The sequence below is a fragment of the Crocodylus siamensis genome, chromosome 3 (genome assembly GCF_052110815.1).
Source record: "Crocodylus siamensis isolate JL-2025a chromosome 3, ASM5211081v1, whole genome shotgun sequence".
Taxonomy (NCBI): domain Eukaryota; kingdom Metazoa; phylum Chordata; order Crocodylia; family Crocodylidae; genus Crocodylus; species Crocodylus siamensis.
In genome coordinates this window covers 238,746,683-238,772,145 of record NC_143397.1, presented here as the reverse complement: position 1 = coordinate 238,772,145, position 25,463 = coordinate 238,746,683, and the positions used below count along the sequence as shown (strand labels likewise).

The following is a 25,463-nucleotide window of genomic DNA, read 5'->3' as shown; positions in this document are numbered from 1 at the left end:
TTACAAACTTCTGGCATAGTTACCAATCTTGCAGATATAACCATGTAATTTGTTCTCCCTGCATCGGGTTCATCCAAACAAAAGTGCTACCATACATACAACTGTGAGCCTTGTTACACCTTAAGCTGTAAGCTGAACAAATGTCTATCAGTTATGTGCTCCTGTACACATACGCAGAGCCTGCTCCAATGCACTAGAAATCCAGCACGTTGGAGGAGATTTGATTAACTGAGTCTACTGGAGCACAAAAATTGATGCACTCTGGCAGCCTTTTGCATCATGTGTATCAGCGTCACTGAGCGTCTCAATGATGAAAAAATGGTGGAGGGGTGCTTTGAAATAGATTTCATAGATTTCATAGATATTAGGGCTGGATGGGACCTCGGAAGATCATCGAGTCCAGCCCCCTGCCCAAAAGGGCAGGAAGTCAGCTGGGGTCATAGGATCCCAGCAACATAAGCATCCAATTTGCTCTTGAAGGTGTTCAATGTAGGTGCTTGAACCACCTCCAATAGCAGGCTGTTCCAGACCTTGGGGACTCAGACAGTAAAGAAATTCTCCTTTATGTCCAGCCTGAAATGGTCTCGCAGGAGTTTATGACCGTTCGACCTCATCATCCCTTGGGGCACTCTGGTGAACAAACGTTCCCCCAGATCCTGATGAGCACCCCGATAAGCTTATAGGTGGCCATCAGATCACACCTCAGCCCGCGCTTTTCCAGGCTAAATAGCCCCAAGGCTCTCAGCCTGTCGTCGTAAGGTCTGTTTTCCTAACCTCTGATCATGCACGTGGCTCTTCTCTGGACTCTCTCAAGCTTCTCCACATCCTTTTTGAATTGTGGAGCCCAAAACTGGATGCAGTGCTCCTGCTGCAGCCTCACCAAGACCGGGTACAAGGGGAGAATGATGTCCCAGGATTTGCTTGAGAAGCATCTATGGATGCAAGCCATGATTTTGCTCGCTTTATTAGCCGCAGCATCGCATTGATGACCCCCAAGTCTCTTTCTTCTGTAGCGCTAGCCAGCATAGCACTGCCGAGCCTGTAAGGATGCTGCAGGTTTTTCTTCCCATGGTGGAGAACCCTGCATTTTTCGGTGTTAAACACCATCAGGTTCTTGTCCGCCCATTTGCTGAGCCTGTCCACATCAGCCTGGATCACCCGCCTAATCTTCTGGCATGGATGCTTTGCCCCAAAGATTGGTGTCATTGGCGAACTTGGCCAGTCTGCTTCTGACTCCAATGTCCACATCATTAACAAAGATATTGAACAATATGGGTCCAAGGACAGAGTCTTGGGAGACCCCACTGGTCACAGGGCACCACGATGAGTGACTTCCATCCATCACAACCCTCTGGTTCTGACCACAGCCAATTTTCCAGCCAGTGGATCGTGGTGGACCCAAGGCCACAATTGGCCAGTTTCATCAAGAGGTGATCATGGGATACCAGATTGAAGGCTTTTTTGAAGTCAAGTTATATGACATCAATCTCTTCTCCCTTGTCCAAGTGATAGGTCACCTGGTTGTAGAAAGAAATGACCTTCCTTCAAGCAAGACCTACCTGCAACAAACCCGTGCTGGCTATCCCTTAGGATGTTGGCATCCACCAGTCCATTAGGGGTGGCCTCTTTAATAGACTTTTCTAAGATCTTCCCCAGGATAGAAGTCAGGCTGATGGGCCTATAGTTAGATCCACTTTCCTTGAGTACCCTGGGGTGTAGATTGTCAGGGACGGCTGACTTGAAAGCATCCGGCTTTTCAAGATGTTCCTTCATGAGGTCAGCATTGATGGAGGGCAGGGGCTGAGGCAAGGGTGGGCTCCCTTAAGTGCCTTAGCCTGCTGGCTTTGCAAGGGTTGCTCAGTGGGCCAGCAGTGGCAGTAGTCCCCCCATCCCCCAACGGGCTTAGTTTAAAGCCTGGTGGAGCAGGTCAACCATTCTGGCTGAGAAGAGCCTCCTTCTCAGGGGAGAGAGGTGGAGGCCATCTCTTCCCAGCTGCTTGCTGCCTCTCTCACCACACATTTAATGAGCTTTAGTTCAAAGCTCCCTGATGCCATTTTTTTCAGCACAGGGACATGCAGCAACACTGATACACATAGCATGCAAACTCTTTTAATTAGTGCAGCTCACTAATTAAAGTGCTGTGTCCACAACACATGTAAAAATGACATTAGTTTTGTTCAGCATAGTGAAACAGTCATATCTTATGGTGAGAAACCTGCTCTGACTCTCCTTCACTGCAACAGCTGTGACTTTCCACTAGAGGCTTGGTGAGCAGGGGCAGGACTAGGAGATAGGAGCAGGGCAGTTTTTTCATAAGCCTATGTGTTGTGAATACTAATTAAATAACATAGTTTCAAAGACATCACAGTAAAGAGTCACATTCTCAGCAACTCGTCCTTGCAAAGTTGCAATATGGGAGTGAAAATGAAGGAGAATCAGTATTAGCCACTGTTTTAAAATCTCAATGATATCTGACAATATTTTCAAAAATTAGTTTGATTTTTTCTGCCATTTCATTTTAAAAATATGTCCAGTTGTCTTTTACTTGGTGCAGTGTCTTAACTGGAAACACCATTCCTTCAGAATGGCAAACTTCATTTTTGGAGGGAAATAACATGGTCTAATTCAGCAGTAGTGCTACAGGATGGGAGTCAGGTCACTGTGTTTCTAATTCATTTCTCCCAGATATTTTCTTTGATTTGTCAGTTAACTGAATTTTCTCTGCCTCACTTTACCTGTCTGTAAATTAGGGTTTTTTTTAAAAAACCCTCTGAACCTTAAAGAGATGGTGTGTTTTTCTTCCTGGTCTGATCATAAAAGTAGTTTGAGATAGTAAGGTGAAAAGTGTTTAAAAGGGCAAACATTATTCAGAGTTAATAAAGTGCTATTGCCTTTCATTTCCTACAGCTATCTGGGATAAGAGACACTGTACAAACATTCATTATTACTTTTGCTTTTGTCTTATGCATTATGTTAGGGAAGAGATTAACTGTTTCCTTTCCAGTAAGAAATGGGAATACTCACTTGCTGGAGACAGATGAGTGATGTGTCTCCTATGTTCTGTTACTGCTGAACGGATTAACTTGTAGCAAAGGGAGTTAACATTGGCTCAGCTTCCTAATTCTGTTTGACAAAAGCATATACAAGATAGAAAGATATTTCCTTCCTGCCTCTTTAATGAATATAACCCTTATTTTAATATAGCCTATGTAAATTTGTAATCTAAATTTAATTTACTAGATCTGTATTTAGGCTCTAAAATATTTAAGTGTCTAAATATGGATTTAGAGTCCGGATGGTGACACTTTAACACTGGTGGAAAACAAGGAGCAGACTAACAACATGAACCCCTATACAGGGGTAACTTTTACCCCTGAAATAATCTGGGGTAAACTACCCTGATGAGAATTATACCCAGGTAGGTGTCATCTGTCCACAGTTTATCCTTGGTAGCTGTTTGCTAGAAGCAAAAAGGTTCATTAGTCACCTTCTCTTTTGCTAACTATTGCTAAAGTCCTATGGGCACTGACAGATAAAGAAAAAAAGTGCTTTACTGGAAGAGGCAGCGCATTAATTGGACCCAGCTCCACAGTGTCTGTGTAGATCAGGCTCGTCAGTGGGGATTTTTGTTGGTTTTATCTAATACCTGATTGAATCAACTATTAGATAAAAGCACCAAAAAGCCCCACTGAAGCACTCAATTTATACAGATGTTCGAAGAGCCGGGTCCAACTAACATGATGCCTCTTCTGGGCATGCGCTGCATTCAGCACAGGGGCATGCCAACCTTAAAGTGCTGGGGGGGTTTTCCTCCCACATCTGTAGGTGACCTATAATAGCGCCTGCTGCATACAGCTACCTTGAACTAATTGTCTATACTTGTCTGCTCTGGATCCCGATATACAAAACCAATGCAGATGTGTCATGTCATGTGCACAGACCCCCTACAAGCCTAACTTAAGATTTGAAAGTTCTGACCATGCCAGTCATCACATTTTGCTGACTCCAAACTTTATGCACTGATGTAAAATAAGAGTAACTCCACTGATGTCTGGAATGTCACAGGGAGAAGGATCAGGCCCACTGGATTTTAGGGGCGACTGATTTGGTTTATGAGGAGCTAATTCTTAGTTTATGATGAGCTAGTCATCCTGTCAGGCTTATGGAGTGAAATTTCAGGCTGCCTGATGCCTGAGACTAATGCCACTTGGTCAACAGGAAACTCTTAGGTAGTGTAAATTACCTGTTTGTCTCCTTGGAAAGGGAAAAGGAGTCAGAGAGAGATGATGATGCCACTTACCAGGAGACTGGGCATTCAGAAGCAATGTGGAGCACACCCAGCCCACATGACAAGTTCCCTCTGTAAACACCAGCAAATTACACCACAAATAGCACTGTTGCACAACACAGCTTCTTGCAGCATTTAATCCTGTTCTACAAGTTCTCTTCTGCTCAGAGGGGGAAGTGATATACAGCCACAGGAGCAGGATGCAAGAAATCCCTGGGAACTGTTAGGCCCCGCAAAAACATTGTAGCTTCTGCATGTCTATTCCATGCAGCATGCTGCAAGTCGTCTTTGCTGAAAGCAAACTGTAAAGCACTTACTGCCTATTCACATGTGTCTTTTCTTTACCCGTCCATAGCTTTTTTTCCCTTGGAAAGAGAGTTTACACTATATTGAGGGATATTACTGCTGTTGCATTTGGGTACCATGGAACATGGGGTTAGGAAGAAACTGATGGGTCATAATTTGGGTCTCTAAACTAGTTCAGGTGGGTGAGGCAAGTGACCCCCCAGAAAGTCTCAAACCCTGTAACTCAGGTAGAATGGAAGGGGAGCAGAGGGGACTGCAATAAGGAGCCAAGGGGCTCCTGCCCCATTAGGCAGATGCTGGTTCAGCAGCTGCAAGAGTGCAGGTTGGCCCTTGACTAACTGGGAAAACCCCTGCGCAGAGCTGGGGAAGGGGCTGGCTTCTAGGCATTTATACCCAGGGCAGGGGAAATACCATGACCATGATGGTGGCAGGCAAAGTACCCTGACCAAGATAATGCAATTAAAATGGCACTGTGTAGTGGAGGGTGCGCCTTTGTCTGCTTGCGGACAGGACTCCCTATGACAGCCTCATAGTTAGTTTCTCATTGGCCAGCTTCCAGTGGGAGGATCTTGGCTACATGCCTACTTTATGGAAATGGGAAACTCCTCCCTAGCTTGCTCCTGTGGCCATATGGCCAAGGACAAGAGAAACTCGGGGGCATCCGAACCCCAGCTTCTGGGCTTGATCCTGCATGTAGGTTGCCTGCCAAAGGACCTGGAAATATCTGAAGCCCCAGGCATGGGTGGAGGGTGCTTGCAGTAGCAGGGCCACATATGGTTCTTGAATGACACAGATTTGGAACTGAGTTGGCTGATCTGACTTGGGACACGAAACATTTTCCTTCAAAAAAATAAATAAATAAAAATAAACCCAGGGCTTGCACCGCTACAGGCAATCTGGTTCTACATGTTGAAGGGAGAGGAGCTCCTGAGGGAGATGCCGGCTGCAGATGGATTAGCGAGCACCTGAGCTGTTTTCTGGAGCTGCCCAAATGGGACTAAGGGGAGCTGATGGCCTGAGTGAGGCAACAACCCAGAGCTGGTTAGACTTTTAGTTGGGAAAGAGTGACTTGTATTTATGTTTGTTGTGACATAACTGGAAAACGAGATGTGGCTGTAAGGGGTAGACAGGAGCCACAGGGCTGCTGCAGAGGCACCCACCACAAAGCCCTTCGAGGGTCTGGAAGCTGTGGGGTGGGCCTGTGTGGGGCAGAAGCCCAGACATTTGAGAGGCAGAAAGCTGAGCTCAATTTAAAGCCTAGAAGCAAGGTATTAAGGGAGTGCAGCCTTGCCCTGGACCAGGGATGCCAGGGGGAACTGAGCAGAGCTGAAAGCAGCCTTGCCCTGGGTCAGGGCCTCTGGAGACGGGGGGAAGCTGAGCTGAACAGAGGCCTGGGGACCAGGACTCCTAGGGTGGGAGTGTGGCTGAGCTGAACTGAGAAAAGTCTTGTCTTGGATTAGGGATGCCGGGGGGCTGGCACAAGGTGCAAAGACAGGGCCAAGGAGCCCAAAGACTAGAGATATGAAGAGGGCTGCGGCTGAGACAGCTGGGTCCGAATCAGAGGGGCAAGGCTGGAAGCCTGTGCAGACTAAAGAAAGACTAAAGCCAAGAGGGCTGAGGCCTCTACAAAAGGATGGAACTGTGGACAGAGTAACACCTGCAAGGCATGGGCATGGCTGGAAGGAGGCCATGAACTTGGCCCTTAGGCATGTAGGGTCTGAAGGAACAAATACTGAGGGAGAGAGAGAGCATCTAGGCTCACCAGCCTCAGAGGGCAGCCTCCCCTTGTGGCGCTTAACAACAGGGCATGGCAGGAAAGGAAATGGGGTGGGACCCTGGGAGGCAGGAACAAGGGTCTGACAGGATTGGGTGCCCACTAGAGGGGCACCATGGCATCCCTTGGGCAGCAGACCTGTCACAGTCTCCAAGGGCAGGTAACTCTGATGTATCTGAGACCTTTGCATACAAGAGAACAAATTCTGTCCTGATTTATATCTTTGGCCCTTTACTTGCACTAGGATGGCTCAGAGTGTAAATCAGGGACGAATTTGGCTTCGAAATGCATAGTACAGCTACTCCTCACTTAACACTGTAGTTACATTCTTGAAAAATGCGACTTTAAGCAAAACGATGTTAAGTGAATCCAATTACGTCACAGTAGTTACCTACTAGCAGGCAGTGGCCAAACAATGTTATAACCAAACATTGCATGACTTTAAACTAGTCACTGTTCTCTAATAAATCAGTGATGTAATAACGAAACAACGTTAACTGGGACTACATGAAGTGAGGAATACCTGTAGAGGGTTTCTTATACCAGATGAGATCCGTGGTGTACGTAATCTGGTATCCTATCTCCAACTGAGGTCAATGCCAGCTAATATAACAAACAAAAAACCCTCACAAAGGATCTGTCTCTTACTAAAACCAAGGAATTAGGGTCTTATGCTTTTAAGCATGAATGTTTCTAAGTGTTTTAATCTTCTCTACTGTAATGCTGACTGTTCTCATTATCCAAGCAAATGACCAATCTTTGTGTGAATCCTGTTAAGCTCTTACAGCCAGATCCAATAAAGGACTTAGTCTCCTAGAGTCCCCTACAGTGGGACTTAAGTGGAATTTAGACATGTAAGTCCAAAGCTACAATTCTGGAAACCTCCACTCAGCAGTAACGTAACACTAGAGGGGCCTAAATACCACACGTGCTTTATGTTTTATCTTTATAGGCCCCTGGGTACCTAGAGTTGTGACTGTCAGCATATCCCAGTCTTGACAGGACTGAGCAGGGTCCAGGAACTAAGTATTTTTCCACTTGACTCTCCTGTGGGGCTCAATCCAGTAGGCAATCTTAATAGCAGCCCCGGCTTTCTTATAAAATGCAGCCAAATGAGAAACTGTACTTAGAGCCTTCACCCAGAAAATGACATCTGGGTTCATTTCCTTTTTCTGCCAGGGTGAGTTCAAACCTATATCTCTTACCTCAATGGAATGTGTCTTAACCATTGGCCTTTTAGTCTACCCTCAAGTGGTGATGCTCTTCATCCATCCTACTGAAGCTGAACCACTGTTCAGAAAAGAGTTCGTGATTCATTGCTCCAGAGACAGGGGATGTAAAAGATGGAGCATGCATCTTCATTCTAGTGGTCCTAATAACTTAGTTCCATCCTACTAAACTGGGAGGGGAAAATCTTGAGTTCTTACTTCTGTTCCCAGGGCTGTATTTTATGTTTCTTTATTTTACACTAATCTCAAGGTAAAAAGCATAAACAGACCTAGGAGAGACTGATGCTCTGTCTCTAGGACAATTAATTTTGAATTATTTTGTGCATATTGTCCATCGCTCACTGTTGATTTCAGTGGAGCTATTTGTGGAGCAAAGTACTATTCTACATAAGAAAGCTCATAGTTTCATAGCTTCATAGTTGGTAGGGTCAGAAGGGACCTGAGCAGATCATCAAGTCTGACCCCCTGCCATTGGCATGAAAGAGTACTGGGGCCAAACGACCCCAGCAAGGTGTTCATCTAGCCTCCTCTTAAAGACCCCCAGAGTAGGAGCCAGCACCACTTCTCTTGGAAGTTGGCTCCAGATCCTAGCTGCCCTGACAGTGAAGTAGTGCCTTTGGATGTCTAGTCTGAATCTACCCTCTGACAGCTTCTAACCAGTATTTCTGCTCACTCCTGGTAGTGCTCGGGGGAACAGGGACTCCCCCAGTACCTGCGGGTCCCCTCTGACAAGTTTGTAATAGGCCACTAGATCCCCCCTCAGCCTTCTCTTGTGGAGGCTGAACAGGTTCAGGTCCCATAGCCTCTCCTCATAGGGCCTGCCCCTGCTGCCCCCTGATCATGCGAGTGGCCCTCCTCTGGACCCTCTCCATGTTGTCCACATCCCTCTTGAAGTGCAACACCCAGAACTGGACGCAGTACTCCAGCTGTGGCCTGACCAGTGCCGCATAGAGAGGGAGGATCGCCTCCTTGGACCTGCTCAAGATGCATCTGTGGATGCATGACAAGGTGTGGTTGGCCTTCCTAACTGCATCCCCACACTGCCGGCCCATGTTCATCTTGGCATCAATGATGACTCCAAGATCCTTTTCTGCCCCTGCACGACAAGAAGGGAGTTCCCCAGCCTGTAGGTATGGTGCTGGTTCTTCCTCCCTAGGTGCAACACCTTGCACTTGTCAGTGTTGAATCCCACCCTATTCTCATCTACCCACCCCTGTAACCTGTCTAGGTCCGATTGCAGCCCATTTCTCCCTTCCAGCATGCTCACTTCTCCCCACATCTTAGTGTCATCTGTGAATTTGAACAGAGTGCTTTTTACCCCCTCGTCCAAGTCACTGATGAAGATGTTAAACAGAGCGGGCCTGAGGACCGAGCCCTGGGGGAGCCCACTGCCCACATCCCTCCAGGTCGAAAATGACCCATCCACCACCACTCATGTGGTGCGGCCCTCCAGCCCGTTGGTGACCCATTTGACTGTGTGGGCATCAACACCGCAGTCCCCCAGTTTCTTAATGAGAACGGGGTGAGAGACAGTGTCGAAGGCCTTACGAAAGTCCAGAAAGACTATGTCTACTGCTACCCCTGCATTTAAGGATTTGGTGATCTGGTCGTAGAAGGCCACCAGGTTGGTCTGACAGGATCTGCCTCTAATGAACCCGTGTTGGTTGCCCCTAAGCATAATCTCCCCTGCTGGCCCCTCGTGGACATGTGTCAGAATAATTCTCTCAAAAAGCTTACCCAGGATCAAGGTAAGACTAACTAGCCTATAGTTTCCTGGGTCCTCCTTCCTCCCTTTTTTGAAAACGGGAACCGCATTGGCCCTTTTTCAGTCCTCTCGCACCTTGCAAAGCTATCAAAATGCAACTTGTACTTCAGAATCAGTGATCATGCCACCAACAGAACTCTCCACCTAGCTAGTTTTTCAACTCTCACCCACAAGGTGACACGGAACTTATTTTAGTAATTTAATTCATTACTAAATTCATTACAATTAGTAAAACAATTCAAACAAGTTAATCTTAAAAGACTGAAACCAGACTTAGAATATACTTTTCACTCCCCAATTTAACATCTTGTTTCCCACTTGTCCTAGCTCCCCAACTAAAAAAGCTTATTTGTTTAAGAAAGAGGATAACATGTTTACTACGTATGTCCCACAAGAGAACCAGTGGAAGGGCACAGGTTCAGCAAAACCTAAATCCCTAATTTCTATTCTTCCATTGCATTTCCTTTCTTATTGTTTTTTAAGAAATTGTGACTAGCTTAATGCAGTCCCAACTTGTTTCACAGTGGGCCCATCTACACATGCTAGTAATGTTCCTGAATAAACCCCAGCATGGTTTACACCAGAGTTTATTGTTTCAGTGCAGCATTTACATGTTATAGTGCGGGTCTGGTCAGCAGGCAGCTCCACATTGTAGCACCTTTGCACCCTCGCCAGCTGAGTCAGCATCTACACATGCAGTCAGCACACTGAATAATGCCACCATAGTATTTGCACTGAGCAGTACTATCCTACAGCAAAGTTAATTAGTTTACTGTAGCCAATAAAGCCATGTGTGTAGATCACGGCAGGCAATTATTTTGAGTGGAGGGATGCTTACTGAGTTTTGGCAAGCCAGATAGAATGGCCTGGTGGGCCGCATCTGGCACATGGGTCGCATTTTGCCCACCCCTGGTGTAGATGGTGATGCTTTACTGTGGAGCTAGTCAACTCTGCAGTAAAGTACACATGTAGATGCACCCAGTGTTTAGCAAATAATAGTCACAGGTTGGAACAGACTGGAACAACAGTTTTCAAAAACAAACCACAATTATAGCAAAAAAGCTCACACAACTGGTTGGCAAGTTATCCGATACCTACCCCCCAATTAACACTGGCCCAAGAGCTGGCTCTTGGCTGCAAAGATGTAGCATCAGTTACAGCTACATGGTTCTGCAAAGCTAAAATAATCTTCTTACCAGTGCTGCAGCAACAAAGTTTGGCGCCTGAGGTAAAGCCTGCAGCAGCAGCCCCCCGACGCTTGCCGGGGAGTGCACACAGCAATGGGAGTCACCCCCCCCGCCTATTTCCACATAGCCCCCATGCCAATGAGCTGCTCACGGCTCCGGCCTGCACCCCACCCTGGCTGGACAGCACCTCTTGGCGCCCCTTTGCTTTGGCACCCAGGATGGTTGCCCCGTTCTCCGCCCGCACCCCCCCTTGCTACGGCACTGCTTCCTATAGTCGCTGGTCAATGTTTGGCTGCATAGACATGTGAAACCAGGAGCACAGAGCTCCAGGTAGAAAGCAGGTCTCTGTGTGCGACTGAAAAAAGGAATGGGGTAGAAAAACTGGTATTGTTCACAGTTTGGTTGCCTGATTTGAACATGAAACTGAACAAATTAGACATTTTCTACAGCAATTTCAGTACAAGTCAATCACAAAATACCTTAGAGATTTGACAACAGATTTAAAGAAGGAAATACTAGATCAGGATGTTGATATTTGTTAGCCTTTCTAGTCAAAATACAAAATCTTGACACAGCCAAGAGCCATTGGACACAATACTTTTAAGATGGGCATGCTCCAGAGTCACCATTTTGTGCACAATTCAAATAATACTTTATCAGCTGACTTTCTTCAGGAAGTGCATTTGAACTCCCAGGAGCCACAAGCAGCTCAAGAAACACAGTTTGTCTATCCCTGTGTTAGACAATAGCCAAAAGGAAATGTTCAGTCATAAAACAAAAAGTATCATTCAGGGCTTGAAGATGGAAACTGGGAGCCAGGACTTATACCTACCTTCCCAGCTCTGCAATGACCTTGTGCAAGTCACAGAATGTACTTTGCTTACTGATTAGTAAAATGGATGCTTAGTCACAACATATAATAATATTCATTTATCTTACATATTATAATTATTTCAACATTGATCCTAAGGTATGTGGATGTGGTGTACCTTGATTTTAGCAAGGCTTTTCATACAGTCTCCGACAACGTTCTCACAAGCAACCTAAGGAAGAACAGGCTGGATGAAAAGGTGGATAGAAAACTGGCTGGAGCATCAGGCTCAGAGAGTAGAAATCAATGGCTCAATGTCTACTTGGCAGCTGATATGAAGTGATTTCATAGATTTCATAGACATTAGGGCTGGAAGGGACCTCGGGAGATCATCGAGTCCAGCCCCCTGCCCAAAGGGCAGGAAGTCAGCTGGGCTCATAGGATCCCAGCAAGATAAGCATCCAATTTACTCTTGAAGGTGTTCAATGTAGGTGCTTGAACCACCTCCGCTGGCAGACTGTTCCAGACCTTGGGGGCTCAGACAGTAATTCTTCCTTATGTCCAGCCTGAAACTCTTGCAGGAGTTTGTGACCGTTCGACCTAGTCATCCCTTGGGGCGCTCTGGTGAACAGACGTTCCCCCAGATCCTGGTGGTCACCCCTGATAAACTTATAGGTGGCCATCAGATCACCCCTGAGCCTGCGCTTTTCCAGGCTAAAGAGACCCATGTCTCTCAGCCTATCATCGTAAGATCTGTTTTCCTGACCTCTGATCATGCGTGTGGCTCTCCTCTGGACTCTCTCAAGCTTCTCCTCATCCTTTTTGAATTGTGGAGCCCAAAACTGGACGCAGTACTCCAGCTGCGACCTCACCAAGGCCGAGTACAAGGGGAGAATGACATCCCAGGATTTGCTCGAGAAGAATCTATGGATGCAAGCCAGCGTTTTGGTCGCTTTACTAGCCACAGCATTGCATTGCAGGCTCATGTTCATCTTGTGGTCAATGATGACCCCCAAGTCTCTTTCTTCTGTAGTGCTATCCAACGTAGCACTGCCAAGCCTATAAGGGTGCTGCAGGTTTTTCCTCCCAAGGTGGAGAACCTTGCATTTTTCGGTGTTAAACACCATCAGGTTCTCGTCTGCCCATTTGCTGATCTTGTCCAGGTCAGCCTGGATCACCTGCCTATCTTCTGGCATGGATGCTTTGCCCCAAAGTTTGGTGTCATCGGCGAACTTGGCCAGTCCACTCCTGACTCCAATGTCCACATCATTAATGAAGATGTTGAACAGGATGGGTCCCAGGACAGAGCCTTGAGGGACCCCACTGGTCACACGGCACCACGATGAGTGACTGCCATCAATTACAACCCTCTGGGTCCGACCACGAAGCCAATTTCCCAGCCAGTGGATCGTGGTGGAGCCAAGACCACAACTGGCCAGTCTAGCCAAGAGGTGATCGTGGGATACCAGATCAAAGGCTTTTTTGAAGTCAAGATATATGACATCAACCTCTTCTCCCTTGTCCAGGTGATAGGTCACCTGGTCATAGAAGGAAATGAGATTGGTCAAACAAGACCTACCCGCAACAAACCCGTGCTGGCTATCCCTTAGGATGTTAGCCTGGGCCAGTCCCTCAAGGATGGCCTCCTTATTAAACTTTTCTAAGATCTTCCCCAGGATAGAAGTCAGGCTAATGGGCCTGTAGTTAGCCGGATCCACTCTCCTCCCTTTCTTGAAGATCGGCACCACATTGGCCTTCTTCCAATCTTCGGGCACTACACCAAAGCGCCAGGAGTTTTCAAAGATCCGAGCCAGGGCCTGGGCTATGACACCCGCCAGCTCCTTGAGTACCCTCGGGTGCAGATTGTCAGAGCCGGCTGACTTGAAGGTATCCAGCTTCTCAAGGTGTTCCTTCACAAGGTCAGCATTTATGGAACGTAGGGGATCCCCATCACCCGGATCTCCCTGTCCCATAGCAGGCATGGGCATCCCACGGGACTGATGAAAGACTGACGCAAAGTACCTGTTTAATAGGTTGGCTTTTTCCTGGGCGTCAGTTGTCAGTTGCCCCATCTGGTTTAGCTGGGGTCCAACATTGCCCTTGCTTTTCCTCCAGCTCCCCACATATCTGAAAAAGGACTTTTTGTTGTCCTTGATGCTTGAAGCTAGTTGGAGTTCAGTTGCAGCCTTGGCTTTCCTGGTTTGCTCCCTGCAGGACCGGACCAGCGCAGAATAATCCTCCTTGGAGGTGAATCCCATCCTCCATCCTTTGTAGGCTTTCCTTTTTAGCCACAGGAGGTCCGCTAGGTCCCTAGAGAGCCAGGAGGGCTGCTGTGCCTTCTTGCTGCCTTTCCTCCGTGTTGGGATAGATTTAGCTTGTGCACTGAGGATCGCTTCCTTGAGAAGCAACCACTCTTCTTGAACTCCCATCTCCCTGGGGTCACGGTCCCTGAGGGCCTGATCAACAAGCCTCTTGAGCTTGTCAAAGTCGGCTTTTCTGAAGTCAAGGACTTCTGTGTTGCTGACTGACTTGCCAGCTTTACGGTGGATGGTGAAGGTGATCAGCTCGTGGTCGCTGTCACCCAGCTTCCCATTGAACACTAGACTTCTTGAGTCAGGTAGAGGTCATCCACGCGCGAGAGAAAGCTTTGCGACCGCTCGGATTTTGCTGAGTGATCTTCCCACGAGATGTCCGGGTAATTGAAGTCACCCATGACAACCAAGGTCCTGGAGCAAGCGGCCTCAGTCAGTTCCCGGGCGAACTCCTGGTCAAGCTCAGGACTTTGAGTGGGAGGTCTGTAGTAGACTCCCACCGTTGTGTCCCCTGTGCCGTTTTTCCCATGAATTTTTACCCAGAGGGTCTCTAGCCATCCATGCTGGTCACCAACATCAGCTTGCAGGGACATGTAGCTTTCCTTCACATAGAGAGGTACACCCCCGCCCCTTTTGTCAACACGATCCCTCCTGTACAGGGTATAGCCCTCTATACCCGTGGTCCAGTCATGGGTGGAGTCCCACCAGGTCTCCGTTATCCCAATGACATCATATTTCTTTGCACTGAGCAGGAGGACGAGCTCGTCCTGCTTGTTGCCCAGGCTCCTGGCATTAGTGTCCAGGCAGGCAAGTGTGCCCTTGGGGGCTCTTGCCTTGCCCACAGATTGTGCCAGGGCTGGGGCAGGGGTGGGCTCCCTTAAATGCCTTGGTCTGCTGGCTTTGCAAGGGCCGCTCAGCGGGCCAGCAGTGGCAGTAGTCCCCCCATCCCCCAGCGGGCTTAGTTTAAAGCCCGGTGGAGCAGGTCAGCCAGCCTGGCTGAGAAGAGCCTCCTCCCCAGGGGAGAGAGGTGGAGGCCATCTCTTCCCAGCAGCTCGCTGCCTCTCTCGCCAAAGAGCGGGCTGTGGTCATGGAAGCCAAAGCCTTCCCGATGACACCAGCGCCGCAGTCTTTGGTTCACTGCGTGGATCCTCCTCTCCCTCCTCAGCCCATAGCCCGAGACTGGGAGGATTGACAAAAACACCACCTGAGCTCCCAGACCCCTAAGCTCCGCTCCCAACTCCTTGTAGCGCCTCATGACCTGGCTGGGGGTGCTCTGAGCCATGTCATTGGTGCCCACGTGAATAAGGAGCATGGGGTACTGGTCTGTGGGCCGGAGGAGCTGCAGGATCCTCTCCGCAATGTCTCGGATGTGGGCCCCCGGGAAGCAGCAGACTTCCCGGGCTAAGGGGTCGGGGCGGCAGATTGCCCCCTCAGTGCCCCGCAGGATGGAGTCTCCCACAACAAACACCTTTCGCTTTGACTTGGGGAGTGGAGTGTCCCAGGTTTCAGTCCTGGAGCCAGTTTTGTTCAATGTCTTCATCAATGACCTAGAAGGTGACATAGACACCATAGACACCCTCAGCATGTTTACAGATGACACCAAGCTGGGGGAAGTGCTAGATAGGCTGGAGGGTAGGGCTAAGATTCAGAGTGACCTAGAAAAATTGAAGGATTGGGCAGAGGGGTCAAAAGACATCTCATATGTTTTAACAAGGTCAAGTGCAAAGTCCTGCACTTGCGACAGAACAACCCCATGCACCAGTACAGGCTGGAGACTGACTGGCTGGGCAGCAGCTCTGCAGAAAAGGACCTTGGGGTTACAGTGGACAATAAGCCGAATATGAGCCAGCAGAGTGCCCTTGTTGCCAAGAAGGCTAATGGCATTAGTAGGGGTGTTGCCAGCAGGGCAAGGGAAGTGATTCTTCCCCTCTATTCAACACTGGTGAGGCCACATCTGCAGTACTGTGTTCAGTTTTGGGACCCCGCTACAGAAAGGGTGTGGAGATATTGGAGAGAGTCCAGTGAAGGGCAACAAAAATGGTTCGGGGGCTGGGACACATGACTTTGGAGGTTTTTAAGACCTGGGTAGACAAAGCTTTGGCTGGGATGATCTAGTTGCGGCTGGGCCTGCTTTGAGCAGGGGGGCGGACTAAATCACCTCCTGAGGTCCCTTCCATCCCTAACTTTTTATTATTCTATGATTCTAAGAAACAACAACTAAATAATTCAGTGAAACTTTTGCCTCAGGATTTACCCACAAGTTTTACCCACGTGTTTTGGTGTCAGAAGTGCCAGAGATGTATATATTCTGTAACTATTGTAACAGCAGAGACAGAAAAAAAAAAGGAAAAGGCACAGAAATATATTCTCTGTGCTGTTGCCACAGAAGCCACATAAAGTATGAAGGCATAAGAAAAGAATAGGATTAAATAAAAAAAAATATGTACTTTATGTATATACTTGTGTGGCTCGTTGGTCTAGGGGTATGATTCTCACTTCGGGTGTGAGAGGTCCCGGGTTCAAATCCCGGACGAGCCCTTTATTGGTCACAAGCTGGCAGAGGGCAGGTTTAGGTTAGATATCAGGAGGCCCTACTTCATGGTCAGGGCGGCTAGGATCTGGAACCAACTTCCAAGAGAAGTGGTGCTGGCTCCTACCCTGGGGGTGTTTAAGAGGAGGTTGGATGAACATCTTGCTGGGGTCGTTTAACTCCAGTATTATTTCCTGCCATAGCGGGGGGTTGGACTAGATCCCTTCCAACCCTAGAAACTATGAAACTATAAATCCTAGAGGAAGCTTTGCGGGGGGGAGGGAAGAAATAAAAACAAAATAACCTCAAAGGGGAAAAACTGCACCTACAAAAGGAAAAACCCTTCTGTTTTCCTGCCTCTGAGTCAATTTGGTTTGATTGTAACTATTGTGAAACCCCTGATCATGCTTTTTTTTCTTGTATGAGATAGGAGTTTCAGGAGACAGGCATGTGTGAAATTTCCCTGCTGTCCCTGGAGCTCTTGTATCCCTTGCTCCTCGCTCCCTTTTCTTGAAGACAAGTGAGGATTGCTAAAATTACATGCCTAATATCATCAGCTTTAATCCACATGGCCCTAAATCCACACACATTACCCACTGAAGAAAAGTACAAACCCTTCCTTCCTCAGGTGAATAAGGTGTTTTCATTCCAGAGGATTTACAGCAAATAATTAAAGAGATCATTAACAGAGAAATGTGCAGAAATGCCTAAGGCTGCTATGGTCAGACTGGTTTCTTATCTACTGGAATTAACTCTTCCCTCTCCAAATACACTACTCAAGCCATAATTGCACGGTGTAGCCTACATCAAAATCTATTAATAGATGAAGATTCATTTGTAGGAAAGCAACTTGCCAGTTTCCTGTACTAAATTACAGATGGTGTTGCCTGTAGTGTCTTTTAAAGTCCAGCAGATTTGAAACAAAAAACTTACTGTGTATTTTAAACTACCAGGGGGCAAGTTCCTTCCTGATCAACTCCTTTTGCTATCAGGGGAATTCAGTTAGGCCCAATGATCTCACTGGACAGGAAGAATGGTTTTGAGATTTGGCTGCAGGGTTCAAGCTCAAGTTATGTAAATACACAGATGATTCATCAGAGCCAGAAGGGACAATTAAATCAATTCATCTGACAGCCTATGAGTGCCACAGATGATTAACTTTCACCCAGTTTGCCCTATACTGAGCTCAATAGATTCTCTTTTATAACACATAATTTTGTTTGCCTTTATGATATCTTCCAGGATCTGAATACTTCAAGAGTTGGAGAAACCATGATTTCCCATGGAAGTTTCTTCCATTGGTTTCTTCCACAATTTAATATGTAGGCCTAATTTCCCATTTGAATTTGTCTGGCCTCAGCTGCCCACTATTGGCTTGTGTGTTTTATTCTGAGAGATGAAAGAAAGTTTTCATATCTGTTATCTTCTCCCTATCAACATACTTGTAACTAATCAAGTCAGCTCTCAATTTTCTTTTTCATAAGCAGAACAAATCCAGTTCCTTAAATCATTAATGTAGGGCATGCTCTTCCTCCTTCAAATCTTTTCCTGGATCTTTATTATAACTTTTCCAGATGTCACTATTATTTTAAAACACAGATACCCAAATGGACTTAGCAATGTAGTATTGGTGTCACCAGTGGCAAATGCAGAAATAAAATGGGGTCCTTCCTCCTACTCACTATTCCCCTGTTTTACCACCACATTTCACTGGAAGCTAATGATTTGTTCGTTATCTGCTTTGTCCCTAAAAAATTTCCTATGCTATAGGCATGCCCTTGAATCTGGACATGTGGTTTTGTATTGGCTGTATCAAGACACATTTTATCTCACTATGCCCACATTATCAAGGAACCCAGACTGCCCCAGCTTCATCAGTATTTGCCACTCCTCCAATCTTTTTGACATCCATAAATCATATCAACAATCCAGCCCACCGATTATTACCCTATGGTCCTGGTCCATGTGGGTACTAACGATGCGGCCAGCAGGAGCCCTGATCGCCTGATGGAGGACTACCACGCTCTGGGATGCGTGCTGAAGGAGATGGGCGCATGGGTGGTTTTCTCTTCTTTCCTGCCAGTGAGTGGATGAGGCAGACGGCATGAAACGTGCATCACGGAGACTAACTGGCGGCTACAGGAATGGTGCTTCGAGGAGGGCTTTGGCTTCCTCAGCCACGACCAGCACATCACGATGAGAGACATGCTGGGGTGGGACCGGCTCCACCTTTCCCCTAAAGGTAAGCATGTGTTCTCTTCTAGGTTGGCGGACCTCCTCCGGCGGGCTTTAAACTAGGCTCGTCGGGGGAAGGGGAAGATGAGGGTGGAGGAAATATCAGACTGCCAGACCAAACAGCACCCACAACTACAGCCCAGCCCAGACCGACGAGCGAAGCAATCAAACAGGTGAGGGCTAGGGGGTTGTCCCCCAAGCCAGGGAGTGCCCCCGGGACTAGCCTAGGGGAGCAGGCTCCAGTCTCACCAGATCCCCCCAGTGGGGGTGCTCAGGGGGCGGGATCATTGACAGGCACTTCCGGTGACACCGGAGCGCCTGATTGGTGGGTAAGGCAGCGGCGGGTAATTCAAACCGCCTCCTTTATAAACGGCGGTTTGACGTAGCTTCCGCCACTTGGAGGTCAGGAGCAGGGGGGAGAAGAGGGACACAGGCGCACGTGTGTCCTTCCCACACGTGTGCCTCCTTTCTGGACCCGGAGCGGAGGAGAGTGCAGCAGTAGCAGCGGCGGCGGCGAGCGGAGCAGCTGAGGGGGCAGCAGCAGCTGATCCCCCTAAGGTAAGTGGGGCTGAGGGACTGAGGGGCCGGCGCAGCTGAGCCGGATCCGGAGGGGAAGCCCCCCGGGTCCCTCTTAGCTGAGCCGGTAGGGAGCCGCGCTCCCGAGCCGCGCAAACAGAGCGCGCAAACAGAGCGCGCAAACAGAGCGCAAACAGAGCGCAGTCTGTAAGAGCGCGCCGGCGTTTGCGGCGGCGTTCGCGCCGGCGGGCGAGCAGGTGGGGCCCAGAGGCTGACCCCTGCTCTGCTAGTAAGGGCAGCAACTCCTGCGATGGTGTCGACACGGAGTTCTGCCAGGGCCCCTGCCCAGGGGGCGCGGCCTTCCCGGGGCTTGTCCGAGGCCTCCACCCAGACAGAGCCCTCGGGGGGGCTGCCGTCCTCCAACCCCCTGGCCTGCGGGAACTGCCTGGCAAGGTCTGGGGGGGCAGGGACTGGGGACTCCTGCACCTGTCCTGTAGGTATCCGCCTTAGGACCCTGGAGGAGCGGGTGCAGGAGCTCCTGGAGGAGGTTAGCAGGCTGAGGGGAATCCGTGAGGCAGAGGAGGAAATTGATAGGTATTTTCTTTCTCTGCAGGGTGATACAACAGAGGAGAGGGCAGCCCGGGATGAGCCCTCCACTGCTGAGTGGCAGACAGTCTCCCGCGCCAGGGCTATTAACCATGTTGCGGCACCAGTTCCTCCTGTCCATCTGGAGAACAGATATGAGGTCCTGGCAGCCCTGGAGGAGGAGGGAGCAGTGGAAGATTCCAGGGAGGAGACTTTGTGCACACAATGTCCTGTGCGGGCGGCGGGAGTCAAGAGGCCTAAGAGGAGGAAGCGTCGCGTCATCGTGATTGGTGACTCCATCCTGAGAGGTACGGAGGGCCCCATCTGTCGCCAGGATCCCTCAGCACGTGAGGTCTACTGCCTGCCCAGAGCGAAGATTCAGGATGTGAAGGGGATGCTCCAGTCCATCATCCAGCCCACTGATTATTACCCCATGGTCCTTGTCCATGTGGGTACTAACGATGCGGCCAGGAGAGCCCCTGATCGCCTGATGGAGGACTACCATGCTCTGGGAGGCGTGCTGAGGGAGATGGGCGCACAGGCGGTCTTCTCTTCCATCCTGCCAGTGAGCGGACGCGGCAGACGTCACGAGATGTGCATTGCGGAGACCAACTGGAGGCTACAGGAATGGTGCTTCGAGGCGGGCTTTGGCTTCCTCAGCCATGACCGGCACATCGTGATGAGGGACATGCTGGGATGGGATGGGCTCCACCTTTCCCCTAAAGGTAAGCGTGTGTTCTCTTCCAGGTTGGTGAACCTCCTTCGGCGGGCTTTAAACTAGGCTCGTCGGGGGAGGGGGAAGATGAGGGCGGAGGAGACGATGAACTACCAGGCCCAGCAACAGCCAGCGAGCCCAGACCAATGGTCAAAAGGGAGAAACAGGTAAGCGATGGGGGACGGGGCATTGCTGAGACTAGGGGGTCAGTGGGCACAACCGTTGGAGGCCTCAAATGCCTCTACACGAATGCTCGAAGTATGGGGAAGAAGCAGGAGGAACTCGCCCTCCTCCTAGCTGTCACCAGCCCTGACATAGTAGGGATCACAGAAACGTGGTGGGACTCATCGCATGACTGGGCGGTGAGTGTCAAGGGCTATAGGCTATACAGGAAGGACAGGATAGGAAGGAAAGGTGGAGGAGTAGCACTCTACATCAAGGAGGAATATACTTCCTCGTTAATTAGCATGGGGGTAGAGGGGGGGCACTCTGAGGTGCTCTGGGTTAGAGTAAAAGGCAGTCCAGGGGAGAGAGACTTAACGGTGGGAGTCTACTATAGACCTCCCAACCAGGGAGAAGAGCTCGACCAGGAATTCTTAGGTCAGCTTACAGAGGCAGTGAGGGCTAAGGACGTGGTCATCATGGGGGACCTGAACTTCCCAGACATCTGCTGGGAGGAGCAGTCAGCCAAGTCTGATCGCTCACGTCGGTTCTTAGCCAGAGTGCAGGACCTCCATCTAACCCAGGAGGTGAACAGTCCCACCAGGGGAGACGCCTTGTTGGACCTGGTGCTGGCCACGGGTGATGACCTGGTGAGGGGGCTGCGGGTGATGGGCCACCTGGGAGACAGTGATCATCGCTTGCTGGAATTCACCATCCAGCGTAAGGTGGCAAAGGGCTGCAGCAAGGCAACAGCCCTAGACTTTAGGAGGGCTGACTTCAACAAGCTAAGGAGGATCGTTGGGGAAGCGCTGAGGACCCAGAGGGGAAGGGAATCAGATGTCGAAGGTGAGTGGTTGCTCCTTAAGGAGACGATCCTCCATGCCCAAAGGGAGGTAATCCCAACAAGGGTCAAAGGGAGCAGGAGGGCACATAAACCCCCATGGCTCACTAAGAGCATCCGGGAATGTCTCCTTGCTAAAAGGGAGGCATATACCCAATGGAGAGATGGGGTCATCGCCAAGAAGGACTATGTTATAGTCGCCCGAGGATGTAGGGGGGCAGTCAGGAGGGCCAAGGCAGAGTTGGAGATAGGACTAGCTTCCCGGATTAAGGACAATAAGAAGTCCTTCTTCAAATACATAGGGAGTAAAAAGAGGGTCCCGGGTAATGTGGGGCCCCTGCAGGACACGATGGGCAACTTAGTCATCACGCCAGATGACAAAGCTAACATATTTAACGATTTCTTTGCCTCTGTCTTCCTAAGTAGGGACCAGTTCAGCCACCTCCCTGCTGGGCCCCCCTCGGGCCCCGAGAGAGACACGCCTGGGCCAGGGGTTAGCGAGGAGTTAGTTAGGGTACTTCTGGAGAGCCTGGACGTGTTCAAGTCCGCTGGTCCGGACGATCTTCACCCTAGGGTTCTATAGGAACTGGCTGAGGTCATTGCGGGACCCCTGGCACGGCTCTATGAGCACTCGTGGTGCTCTGGCGAGGTGCCGGAGGACTGGAAGAGGGCCAATGTGGTCCCTATCTTCAAAAAGGGAAAAAAAGAGGACCCGGGAAATTACAGGCCAGTTAGTCTGACCTCAATCCCGGGTAAGCTCTTTGAAAAAATTATCCTGGCACACATCCAGGAGGGCCTTGCGGGGGAATGCATGCTCAGGGGCAACCAACATGGGTTTATCAGTGGCAGGTCTTGTCAGACCAACCTGGTGGCCTTTTACGATCAGGTCACCAAATCATTAGACGCAGGGGTTGCTGTGGATGTAGTCTTTTTGGACTTCCGGAAGGCTTTCGACACTGTCTCTCACCCTGTCCTCATCAAAAAGCTGGGAGACTGTGGTGTCGATGCCCACACGGTCAAATGGGTCGCCAACTGGTTGGAGGGCCGCACCCAGAGGGTGGTAGTGGATGGGTTCTTCTCGACCTGGAAGGACGTGGGCAGTGGGGTTCCGCAGGGCTCGGTCCTCGGGCCTGCACTGTTCAACATCTTCATCAGTGACTTGGATGAGGGGGTAGAAAGCACCCTGTTCAAGTTTGCTGATGACACTAAGATGTGGGGGGATGTGGGTGCACTAGAAGGGTGCAATAGGCTACAAGCTGACCTTGACAGGTTGCAACGGTGGGCGGATGAGAATAGGATGGGGTTTAACACTGATAAGTGCAAGGTGTTGCACATGGGGAGGAAGAACCGGCACCACACTTACAGGTTGGGGAACTCCCCTCTTGCCAGCACGGAGACGGAAAAGGATCTTGGAGTCGTCATTGACTCCACGATGAACATGGGCCGGCAGTGTGGGGAGGCAGTCAAGAAGGCCAATCGTACCCTGTCATGCATCCACAGATGCATCTCGAGCAGGTCCAGGGAGGTGATCCTCCCCCTCTATGCGGCACTGGTCAGGCCGCAGCTGGAGTACTGCGTCCAGTTCTGGGCACCACACTTCAAGAGGGATGTCGACAGCATGGAGAGGGTCCAGAGGAGGGCCACTCGTATGATCAGGGGACAACAGGGCAGGCCCTATGAGGACAGGGTGCGGGACCTGAACCTGTTCAGCCTCCAAAAGAGAAGGCTGAGGGGGGATCTTGTGGCCTGTTATAAACTAGTCAGGGGGGATCAGCAGGCATTGGGGGAGTCACTGTTCCCCCGAGCGCTACCAGGAGTGACCAGGAATAATGGTCACCAGCTGGCAGAGGGCAGGTTTAGGTTAGATATCAGGAGGCGCTACTTCACGGTCAGGGCGGCTAGGGTCTGGAACCAGCTTCCAAGAGAAGTGGTGCAGGCTCCTCCCCTGGGGTTGTTTAAGAGGAGGTTAGGTGTACACCTTGCTGGAGTCGTTTGACCCCAGTACTCTTTCCTGCCATGGCAGGGGGTCGGACTAGATGATCTGCTCAGGTCCCTTCCGACCTTAGAAACTATGAAACTATGAAACTATATATTTACTGATGGAAATATTGAATAAGCTAAGGCATAAAACTGACCTCTGAAGACCCACCTGTAGGTGGGCCTCATTCATTGCTCACATCCATAAATTATTGTTTTTTGCAATTTATTAGTTAACCAGTGTCTAACCCACTTAATATGTGCTCTATTGATTTTGTACGGTGATAATTTTTAATCAGAGTACCATACAGTGCTAAGTCAACTGCTTTACAATATTCTATAACAGTCAAAAAGGTACTAGTTAAAACTGTAACCTTGTCAAAGGACAAAGCCAGGTTTATTTGATAAAACGTATCTTCCGCAAAGTGTACTGACTAGTTTTGGCCAATTTTCTGTCCTTTATCAATTGAATCAGATATCAATTTTTCCATAATTTTTCCAAGGACTGTTTTCATGCTAAGTAGCCTATAGTTACCTGGGTCATTCCTACTTGTCCTTTTTGAATACTGACACAACAATATCACTTCTCCATCTTCTGGAATTCCCCCACTATTATACCATCAATTAAGATTAATACTGGGGAGCCAAAATTAATACTTAGTCAAATCCTTTCCAACTTTTCGTAGACCATTAACCAGGGCTTCTGATTAGCAACCTTTATCTCTTGCTAACGTCCTTCTCAGTTACTAACTGACTAGACAGCATTTCATTATCCTCACCGGAGACATTGTCCACTTTATTTCCAAACACCCACTAGAAATATCTATTTTCCACTTTTGTCTCTTCTGCATTATTATTAATATTTTTCCTCTCCATCTAGTAATACCCCTATACTTACATCAATTCACTGTTCTTCTGTAGACTTTCCATCTTCCTTTGCCTAAGTGCAGTAGTAGAATAATATTTTTTCTCAGCCAGTGTCTGTCTTGGCTACATAGGCTGTAAGCACCTCAGGGCAGGGACTATTTCTCATTATGTATATATAGTGTGTAGCAAATAGTCATTTAATCTTAGCAAGAGCCTCCAGGTACTATTGTAATGTTAGCAGCAATAACAGAAAGATTGACTGAAGTGGTAATAATGGTAGCTATTGTGTTTATTTTAAAATGGAAGATCCTGTTGATATCCTGCCCCTATATTACAAAAATAGGGATATGTAGCATCTATTGTTTGTCTTTACACATTATCTTAATTTACAGCAGCATTTCCTAATTCTGAAAGTCCTAGGAAGTAACATAGGCTTGATCCAAGTCCTGGTGAAGTTAATGGAAAGACTCCTATTGCCTTTAATATCCTACACATGATCTATCAGTATTAGAGCTGGAAGTGTAACATGTGAACCTATAAATCCACATAGTGAAGGGCAGAGAGAAATAAACCATTCAGTCCTGCAAAGGGGCTGTGGACTTTAGTCCCAGTCCCACAGAGCACCTAATCTTGTGCTTAGTCTTAAACATATGAGCAATCCAATTGATTTCACTAGAACTACTCAAGTGCTTAAAGATAAATACACACATAAGTGTTTTCATGGATCAGGGCCAGAGATCTCAATACCTTGAACATTAAAGAGCTTAAACAATAACAGATTGTAAACATACAGGTGGCTACTTAGCTAATTGAGTTTCTTTTATTTTTTAGGTGAAGCCCAGGAGAACCTTGTATTCTTTTTTTCCCCTCACTGCATGTGTCACCACTACACTTCACTATGTGCCAGTTACTCTAAAACTCTTTTACTAAAAAAAGGAAGAAACCAAGCTATACTGTTCTGAGCAAAGAATAAAAGGGTAATGCCAGCAATGAATAAAGCAGCAGTAGCCTTATCCTGCTCTTGTATTGTATATTTGTTTCTGTTTTTCTTGTATTGTCCTCTCTCCTTTCTGGAAATGACAACTCAAGTTACTAAGTAGGCAAATAGAATACATTATTTTAATTAATCAGCCCCAGTTTACTGAACAGCTATGTACAGCTACCCCCTGGACTAGGAGAAGGGTCTCAGATACCAGAGTGAGGTGTAGGCCACAGTGGTTTGGGGAAACTTCTGTGGAACTGGCTCACACTGAGCCTGACTATATCAGAAGCAAATCGGTGATTCTTAATGTTCATTTCTCCCAGATTGATGTGCATTTAATAGCCAAGCAACCACACAGAAAATGCTAATTTAGGTTACAAT

The 25,463-nt window shown here is 48.5% G+C and overlaps 1 protein-coding gene and 1 non-coding gene across 2 annotated transcripts in view; both read left to right on the top strand.

The window, feature by feature from the left end:
- Positions 1–20,346, top strand: part of LOC149869589 (uncharacterized) — a 74,846-nt gene extending 54,500 nt beyond the window's left edge. Inside the window, exons 3-4 of the mRNA XM_090037712.1 lie at positions 18,824–18,995; positions 19,567–20,346. Of these exons, the coding sequence (XP_089893838.1) occupies positions 18,824–18,995; positions 19,567–20,319 (925 nt within the window). The 3' untranslated portion in view covers positions 20,320–20,346. The remainder of the gene's footprint in view (positions 1–18,823; positions 18,996–19,566) is intronic.
- TRNAP-CGG (transfer RNA proline (anticodon CGG)) lies at positions 16,139–16,210 on the top strand. The gene has a single exon. It is a non-coding gene; the product is annotated as a tRNA-Pro (tRNA).
- Positions 20,347–25,463: the final 5,117 nt, after the last annotated feature.